Raw genomic sequence first — 10,063 nt, 5'->3', positions numbered from 1 at the left:
AAATACACTACACGAATAAAGTCAACATGTTGACTTTAATTTCAAAATAAGTGTCGAGATTAAAGTGTAAATGTTGAAAAATTTTTTTTTTTTTTTTTTCCTTCACTTTCTCCTTATTTTTTCTTTTCTTCTCCGTGGCCCTAATATGCTTCTGTAAAAATGAGATGAGCCGGGCTGGTGAACTTGTTTGGCTAAAGGCCTGCTTGTTCTAATAAGTTAAGACTGGGGCCTCCAGCAACAGACAAGTAGAACAACTGAGCTTCAATCCACATTCTGTTCATAGAAGTAGGCTTCTGTCACCTTGATTTTGTGGAGATGGTTGCCTTTTGTAATGATGTCTTTACCTTTGTGAAATTAAACTGCATCTCGGAGGCAAGAAATTCCAAAACACAAGTGACGGGGTGAACGTCTGTAGCCTGTGTGCGTTTGCTGCACCTTCCAGATGCTCCTTTCAGGCTTGATGGCCACTTCGGTGAACATCTTCAGGAGATTCTCTTCCCTCCGTGAACCACTGGTGTTCAGCAAACACAACGCTGTGGATAACTGCTTGCTCACCGTGGTGTTTCTACTCAGAAACTGCATGATTTTTGCTCAAAGCTTCGCTCACCAATGCACAACACGCGGCTTCTTAACAACCTCCACGTGTTGAGAATGACATTTAGCTGTACATTTTATTTTTTTGCTAATTCCGCATGCGTCTGCATTTAAAGTTCTGACGTGACCAGTTGGTTTGAGCTGTCAAGTTAAATTAGAAGCCCAGACACAGCTTACTGCAACCCTCAAGCAAGGCTGGACAGCTGTGATCTCCGGACTCTTCTGATTTGTGTCCTTGACTTGGAGAATTACATCCATGGTTCTGTGACAAACCTGCCTCTGGCGGCCCCAGTGAGAGTGTCTGCCAAACCCGAGCATTTTTAGGAACGTGAATTGGATGGAATTAAATGAGTACCTGGCTCAGAGACGACGAGTGTAAAGCGGGCCGCGCCATCACTTCAGCTCACCCGTTACACCTTGATGCCCATTCTGTTCTGTGTACCCTTCTTCAGGTAAGATGTCATGTGTTATATGAGCCTGAGTTGCCTCGAAGGTTTGCATATTGTCATCTTTTTAGGTGTCCTTTTGCTTGACTTTTCTCTACAGCCATGCTTGAAAGTTTTGAATTTTTTTCTTTAAATCACTTAATACATATTTAATCAGAATCTTAATTATAATAACGTATAATTATAATAATCTATTATAGCTACGTTTATGTAGCAAGTTCACAGAAATAGTGCTGGTGCAAAAACAGGTGAGCCCTGAGCGGTACGACGTCCATCGAGTTTGGTGGTTCTCAAGTTCAGTCCCTTTTTGTACCCCCAGCTTCAGAATCTTACGTGACCTCATTTTATTAGCTCATCTTTACCTTTTTTTTTCTTCTTCTCTTATTCTGCATTCCAGAAATCACAGCAGCATGACTTTTATATTTATTTAGAAATACTCATTTTTGCTATAGCTTTAAATGCTTACCTCTCTTTTTATGGGTAATTTGTGTTCTCCCACTTACCGTATATACTTGCGTTTTAAGTTCTCCCGCGGATAAGTCGCGACTTGATTTTACCGTATAATTTCTGGTATTGTATAATGTTGGTCGTTAAGTGAAATGCGGAAAACTCACGCTATTGGTCCAAGAGATTATGATATGCCAACGCCCACCCAAGAGAGGAACCACGGGGCACACGGCCTTTTTTTTCTATGTGGGTGCAGCAATGCGCTGTATCAGCGAGTGCTCCTAACCTCTCTCTCTCACTCTCTTTATTGCGCTTACATGACCACACAGTAATAACCAAACTATTCCGAAACACCGTTTGCACTGATTTGTGTTTTTTGTACCTCACACTCTCATACACCTTTATCGTAAGAGCATTCCTTATCTACGATGGAGCATTTGATCAGAAGAAAATATGAAGCTGGTTTTAAATTAAAAGTTGTTGAAGTGGCGAAAGAAATTGGTAACTGCGCTGGTGGAACAAAATTCGATGCGTCTGAGAAACTGGGGCGAGATTGGAGGAGGCAAGAAGATGTAAAAAAAAAAAATGAAGTGTCGCATTTTTGAACGGGCATATAAGTCGGGTCTTATTTTTCAAAGCTTTTTTTTTTTTTTTTTTTGTATATACGGTAATTGTTCCTAAATAACGACACAAATCAATGGGATGAGCAGATGACCGGCCAGCTGCCACTGAATGCTGAAGTCTGCGAGACTCCGTCAGTGTCGTCCCCGCTAAGTGGCCTGTTAGTGACTAATGGACCCAATAATCAGAACATTCATACAGTCGTCTACTTAGCCTGTTTAAACCAAAATAGCTGAATGAAATCGCAATGATCTTCAAAAGATAAAGGGCTAATTAAGGCAGCAAACTGTAGAAAAGGGTTTGTTTTTAAAAAAAAAAAAAAAAAAAACAGAAAAGCATTTAAAGTTGGGGCAAAAAGACAAATATGTCAGAGTAAGAGAATAAAAAGGCCGGCCAGCTGAGTGAGCAGTGACGTCAATGAGACGCTGATTAGAATACAAACTCGCAGCCACAGGGGGTCCGGGTCCCCAGGACTGAACTTGGGATCTGCTGCTCCAAACTACGAGTGCAAATCCTTTTTTTTGTGTTTCACGTCTTGATTTCAAATATTCGTGAAGCCTTCATATAATATTTCTTAAAATAACGATGACACACTTTCAAGCGTGACTGTAAATGACACACTGTACATGCAGTTCAAGCTCACAGTGTGGCAGTCCCTGGCACAAGGTGGGTGAAAGTCCAGGAGGGGGCACCACCTTATCGCAGTGTCTCATTAAGTATTCAAACTAAATATTTATTGCCTGTAAACCCCCAGATATTTGGTCGAGTGTTTATCCTCATTTAAGTTTATGTTGTGCTTTTAAAGGGTGCAAAAAAAAAAAAAAAACATTATAAAACTTGCTTCTGTATCATTAAATAGTGTTTAAAGGTCTTATAAAAATACACAGTCACCATTTTTGTTTTGCTTTCAAACCTGCATAGTGAAGAACATAAAGAATCCTTAAAAGCGTTTTTAATAAAAGGAAAGCGCATCTCTATTTAGATTATTATTATTTATTTTTTTTTCTTCTCCTGAGAATCTTTTAGATCTGAAGTGGAAGCGTCTTTTTCCCGGAGCCGCTGTGTTCCCGGCGGTGGCAGACATCGCAGCAGGCACGACTCTTCTTCTTTAGTGTTTTTGGCTCGCGCTGGTTCACAGCACACAAAGGATTTTGCATATTTTGTTTCTCTCGGCAGGAGCCACGAGGCTCACATTCTTAGATTTGTTTCCTGCTGGCTTGATTGTAATCAGTGCATCAAAGAAATAATTTAAAGAAAAAGAAAATCAATCAAATAAATTAAGTAACTCGTACAAGTCCAAATGTTAATCCTGTGGAGGTTCTGTAAACATGAAACAATAGGAAAGAAACCCAAGAGTTGATTCTAAAGCTTTCAAAAGCCGCGGCAGCCCATGGCGCCCGTTTACGACTTGTGCTTCTGGCTGGCAGTTTCTGCTTTTTTGCGCTCTTCCTCCTCTGCCTTCTTGCGCTCCTCTTTCATCTCTTTGTATCTCCATTTTGGGATCTGTAGGTAAGGGCTGTCCTTGGTGCTGCTGCTGCTCCTCCTTCTCTCTGGCTGGAAGGTGGGCGGAGGGGCTTTGCACACTCGCACTTTAGGCACCACCAAGCCAGGCCGCACGCTGCTTCTCCGCAGAAGGTGCAAAGGCAGTAAACTACTCCGCCGTGGGGCCGCAGCCAACCCCATATCCGAGGACAAGCTGCTGTTTGGCTGTAAGCTGGCACGTCTGTCTTTCTTTTTGGGTATCAGCATGACCCGCGAGTTCTGGAACAGCTTCTTGTAGTTGTTGAGGCGCTCGGGGCCCTGGGTCTTTAAATGCTCGATGCGCTGCCTTTTAAGGATTTCCTGCACCGCAAAGCGCCTCTTGCCAACACAAGGAGGGCTTCCGGGGCACACTGTCCTGCAGGTAGTCGCCACAAAGGGGCTGCTCAGACTAGTAGTCATCCTGACCATATGATCCATGACCCCCTCTTCCTCAGGATCATGTGGAAATTTAAAAGTGAAAGCTGAGCATATAGTCTCAGAGATCTTCTGGAGGCAGCCTTTGGGAGCAGTCGCTTTGGCCACGAGCTCCTTCAGCTGCGGCCATTCCGGGCTGTAAGTCTCGCAGAACTGCTCGGGGCAGGGCCGCGCTATCAGACGCTGCATCAGGTAGGCCGTCTCGTAGCGGCCGGTGAACAGGGCCCAACCTCGGGGAGTCAGCTTTCGACCAGGGTCTTTAGCGTCCAAGTCTGCCCCTACAGGAAAGAAAACAAAAGTAAAAAAAAAATGGATGCAATTTGGTTTACACAGAAACCTAATCCAGCTGTAAGAGAGGCCTCTCAGCCAGGCTGTCGGTGGTACTTGAACCTCAGATGGTCCATATAGCCCACCCCAAGTATGAGAGCCTGGTATGTGATGGTATGAGATTGGTCTCCGTCGAACACGATCTTGGGCAGAGAGAAGAATTGGAATTTAATGATCCTCCATCTCTGAGGGTTTCTAATCTCTCCTATAGGTGTAATAATAATAATTTATATTTTTATAGGCACCTTAATAACAACAGTCACAACATAAAATTAATAAAATATTACAGTACAGCAGAACCAAAATAAATACAATAATACATTTATCAGCGGAAATGGTCAGACAGAATAAGCCAGCTTAAAAAGAATGTGTTTTAAGATGAGAGTTAAAGGTAGGAAGAGAGTCGATGTTACGAATGTCTTGTGGCCACTCAACTGAAAGCTCGAAACCCCATGGTAGTCAAGCAAGCAGGAGGTATAATAAGATTGATGGAGGAAGATCTAAGCAGACGAGAAGGGACGGAGATGTGAAGAAGATCAGAAAGATGAGGAGGTGCCAATTATGAAGGGTCATGTAAGTAATCAGCAGAATCTTAAAATCGATGTGATATTTAATATGGAGCCAGTGAAGCTGCTGAAGAACAGGAGTGATGTGTTCTCTGGAAGGGATTCTGGTAACCATACGAGCTGCAGCATTCTGAACCAACTGAAGATTGTAAAGGAGTTTTGAGGAAGACCAGAAAGGACAGAATTACAATAATCGACACGAGATGTAACCAGAGCATGAACAAGAAAAGCAGTGCTGGTAGCTGAAAGAGACATAAGGACGTAAACGGCTGATATTATGTAGATGGAAATATAAAGACCGAGTAACATTATTAATATGTGCCTCGAATTTAAGGTACTATCAAGAATAACACCTAAGCTCTTAACCTGGGAAAAAGAGGAGATTAGAGAACTCTCAATAGTCAATGAAATATTATCACATTTATCCCAAACAGATTTAGTTCCTACCAGAAGAACCTCTGTTCTGTCACTATTTGATTGAAGAAAATTAGCAGACAGCCATGATTTAACTTCCTGCAGACAATCGGAGAGGGAAGAAGGTGGAAGAGTGCAATCAGGCTTAGTAGACAGACAGAGGTGGGTGACGTCGGCATAACAGTGAAAATGGATATCCAGTGTCCTAAAGATATGACTATAGGGGCAGAAGATAAATAATAAATAGAAGGGGACCCAAGACAGAACCCTGGGGCTGGTGTAGAAAACAAATTTAAAATCTCTAGGACTTCTTCATTGGAGACCAATACTGGAATGGCAACACTTAACACATTCAGTCCAACTTCTGATATTACCTAGGAATGGAAAAATCTTGTATGTACATTCAGTGTCTCGTAATCACTTTACTGTGTGTGTGGGTGAAAACAGAAAGTGAAGGATACACAGCAAGTAACAGTGCCAGCAGACCATTGTCCAAAATTTCACAGGCAGTAATAAGGAATATCTATCTACAGTGGTGCTTGAAAGTTTGTGAACCCTTTAGAATTTTCTATATTTCTACATAAATATGATCTAAAACATCATCAGATTTTCTCTCAAGTCCTAAAAGTAGATAAAGAGAAACCAGTTAAAAAATGAGACAAAAATATTATACTTGGTCATTTATTTTTTGAAGAAAATGATCGAATATTACATTTTTGTGAGTGGCAAAAGTATGTGAACCTCTAGGATTTGCAGTTAGTTTGAAGATGAAATTCGAGCCAATGGCATGCCAGTCAGGTGTGAGTGGGCACCCTGTGTTATTTAAAGAACAGGGATCTATCAAAGTCTGCTCTTCACAACGCATGTTTGTGGAAGTGTATCATGGCACGAACAAAGGAGATTTCTGAGGACCTCACAAAAAGAGTTGTTGATGCTCATCAGGCTGGAAAAGGTTACAAAACCATCTCTAAAGAGTTTGGACCCCACCAATCCACAGTCAGACAGATTGTGTACAAATGGAGGAAATTCAAGACCATTGTTACCCTCACCAGGTGTGGTCGACCAACAAAGATCACTCTAAGAGCAAGGCGTGTAATAGTCGGCGAGGGCACAAAGGACCCCAGGGTAACTTCTAAGCAACTGAAGGCCTCTCTCACATTGGCTAATATTCATGTTCATGAGTCCACCATCAGGAGAACACTGAACAACAATGGTGTGCATGGAAGGGTTGCAAGGAGAAAGCCACTGCTCTCCAAAAAAAACATTGCTGCTTGTCTGCGGTTTGCTAAAGATCACGTGGACAAACCAGGAGGCTACTGGAAGAATGTTTTGTGGACGGATGACCAAAAAAGAACTTTTTTTAAATGAAAAGTTCTGTTTGGAGAAAGGAAAACACTGCATTCCAGCACAAGAACCTTATCCCATCTGTGAAACATGGTGGTGGTAGTTATCATGGTTTGGGCCTGTTTTGCTGCATATGGGCCAGGACGGCTTACCTTCATTGAAGGAACAATGAATTCTGAATTACATCAGAGAATTCTAAAATGTCAGGACATCTGTCTATGAACTGAATCTCAAGAGAAAGTGGGACATGCAGCAAGATGACGAGCCTAAGCACACAAGTCGTTCTACCAAAGAATGGTTAAAGAAGAATAAAGTTAATGTTTTGGAATGGCCAAGTCAAAGTCCTGACCTTAATCCAATCGAAATGTTGTGGAAGGACCTGAAGCGAGCAGTTAATGTGAGGAAACCCACCAACATCCCAGAGTTGAAGCTGTTCTGTATGGAGGAATGGGCTAAAATTCCTCCAAGCTGGTGTGTAGGAATGATCAGAAGTTACCGGAAACGTTTAGTTGCAGTTATTGCTGCAAAAGGGGGTCACACCAGATACTGAAAGCAAAGGTTCACATACTTTTGCCACTCACAAATATGTAATATTCAATCATTTTCCTTAATAAATAAATGACCAAGGATAATATTTTTGTCTCATTTGTTTAACTGGTTTCTCTTTATCTACTTTTAGGACTTGTGTGAAAATCTGATGATATTGTAGGTCATATTTATGCAGAAATATGGAAAATTCTAAAGGGAACACAAACTTTCAAGCACTGTGTCTATCTATCTATCTATCTAATGAAAAAGTTTAGGAACCCCTCTCAGCCTGCATAATAATCGACTGTACTTTAAACAAAAAAGATAACAGTGGTATGTCTTTCATCTCTTAGGAACATCTGAGTACTGGGGTGTTTTCCGAACTAAGATTTTTTTTTAGTGACGCAGTATTTAGTTATCTGAAATTAAATCAAATGTGAAAAACAGGCTGTGCAAAAATTTGGGTCCCCTTGTAATTTTGCTGATTTGAATGCGTGTAACTGCTCAATACTGATTACTTGAAACACCAAATTGGTTGGATTCGCTCGTTAACATCGTCCACTTCCCTCTCGGGTGCTGAAGTGTAGCGATCGCACCCCTGATTGTCACATAGTGCCTTTGCTACCTCTCGCTGTCTCTCACACACACACACACACACACACACACACACTCTTTGCTATTCAGTTCCTTTTATAAATTTAACTAGCAGACCACGTGCACTTCGCTGCAGTCGCTGTAGTTGGAATAATTATGTACCTACATGCAACTTATAGAGCTTCTTTATATACAACATTTTTGGTTTGTCCTCCTGGAGCCAAAATGTATAAATTTTCTCTATGACTAATTCGTGAACATGTTACATAGAAAATAGAAACGGGAAAAACGGCAACACCGCCGGGAACAACAGTAAATGAGATAAAGTAAAAGTCTACCAAACACTAAATGAGATAAAGTAAAAAAGGGCAACCGCGCCGGGAACAACCGTAAACAAGAACAGTAAATGAGATAAAGTAAAAGTCTACTAAACACTAAAATACAAAAATGAAGTAGAAAGTAACAGTAAACCACAACACCGCCGGGAACACCGGCACACCACGTCTACTAAACACTAAGAAACACTAAGTAGAAACACTAAAGGAAAAAATACTACTCAGTAAGTACTGCGTCTAGTAAACAGTAAATCAGTAAAGGAGAGAAGACTAAACACTAAGGAAAAAGAACGACAAGACCGCGTCAGCTGCGGAGCGAAATGACGTGAATGAAATGAGGTGAATGGGAGGGGAGATGATCACGTGACTCCCCCACCCGCCTTGACTCTCCATCCCTCCACAAACACACAAACACAGTCACTCGGATCCCAACTCTCCTTTATATGTATAGATGTGTATCTGTCAGGACTTGTTGGGGTTAACTGCAGAACTCGCCCTTCCTAATTGATTTGCTCTACTCTGTTAAATGACGCCTGTATATTTTATCGTTGTATCTTTTTTCCCCTCTAATGTCTGTTGTGTGCCTTGATAACGTGTGCTCTGTAATTTTCTGTATGTGTCCATCCTAAAATTCTGGACTTTGAGGTAGAAATCAGAAGTGGTGGGTGGACCTGTATGAGAGCCAAGTTACAATAAGTAATGGTAATAAAACCACCCTGATAAAGAAACACGTTTTCAGCAGTTGTTGTGATTTTGTTTTTCATCTTCCTTGATTGTAATTTGACATTTCATAATAACCAACAATATGGCATCAGCTGATTGCTGCACGATATTTTTCATTCCTAGCTCCCTTTTCAGTTTTCACATGCCACACAATAGAGGGGACATTGAATGACCTGCACGTAGACTCGGCCTTAGCCTCAGTCCACTGTGTTACCCTTTTAGTAAGGACAAGGCACAGAGCCCCTCGTAAGTTTAAATGGCGCAGGGGAAGTGTGTGAGCCGCATGAAGTGAGTCTTAATAAGCAAAGAGTCGCGATATAGAAAACCTTGTTTTGTTTTTTTATGTAAAAGAGATTCCAAAATGTTGACATATCACATCATGAAACGATTCAGGCTGTTTTCTAAGTGGTAGTGAAATTGATTATCCAGACCTTGTTTAATTTTGTGTCACAGCACAACGTTTCTGTATTTCTAGCTGCTGATATGTTCACAGTACAGACGCCATGACTACTGTGAGCAAAATCAGTTTTGCAGTATAGAAAAATGTTGGTATTGTGTCTCTGGGGGTGAAAAAAAATAATTGTGATGGCAGCACTCCCCCCAGCGCAGTATCAGCGGCCATTTGCTGCTTAAGGCGTTCTTCTACATAGCTTTGTCTTTATGGACTCGCATCTGAACTTTAAATCACATACTGTACTGACTAGACTATTCAAGTCCGATTCGTAGAGGATTAGCTTTACACCAGGCAGTGCAGTAAAGTCAGAGCTTGAAGTGGGCCAGTCCTCTGTGCCAGCATTCCTCCATTCTTGCTTTCTTCTTCTTCTTCTTTCGGCTGCTCTCATTAGTGGTGGCCACAGCGGATCGCGCCCAGCGGATCATCTTCTTCCATATCTTTGTGTCCTCTGCCTCTTGTACCAGCGGTTAATGTAAGTGTACCACTGTGTACCGTCCGCTTTCAGACCATATTAGAATTCCTTATTTATAACAACAGTATATCAGTTGGCAGCTCACTCTGTGTTCTCTCAAAGCTGAACGTCTGAGCGATCACTTGTACACTTCAGGAGCGTCACTCACAAAAAGACCCGACTTTCAGACAAAACTAAACTATAAAAATTCATTTAACTAAATCAACTACCAACCCCAAGGAAAACTGAACTTAGTGAAACGA

At 41.5% G+C, this 10,063-nt stretch overlaps 1 protein-coding gene across 1 annotated transcript in view; it reads right to left on the bottom strand.

Moving 5' to 3' along the window:
• Positions 1–2,085: 2,085 nt before the first annotated feature.
• ankrd33ba (ankyrin repeat domain 33ba) overlaps positions 2,086–10,063 on the bottom strand; it is a 117,976-nt gene continuing 109,998 nt past the window's right edge. The window contains exon 4 of the mRNA XM_039754390.1: positions 2,086–4,342. Coding sequence (XP_039610324.1) covers positions 3,510–4,342 — 833 coding nt within the window. The 3' untranslated portion in view covers positions 2,086–3,509. The remainder of the gene's footprint in view (positions 4,343–10,063) is intronic.

The sequence above is a fragment of the Polypterus senegalus genome, chromosome 5 (genome assembly GCF_016835505.1).
Source record: "Polypterus senegalus isolate Bchr_013 chromosome 5, ASM1683550v1, whole genome shotgun sequence".
NCBI lineage: Eukaryota > Metazoa > Chordata > Cladistia > Polypteriformes > Polypteridae > Polypterus > Polypterus senegalus.
The sequence above is the reverse complement of the archived record's forward strand: the minus strand, read 5'-3'. Positions and strand labels throughout refer to the sequence as shown.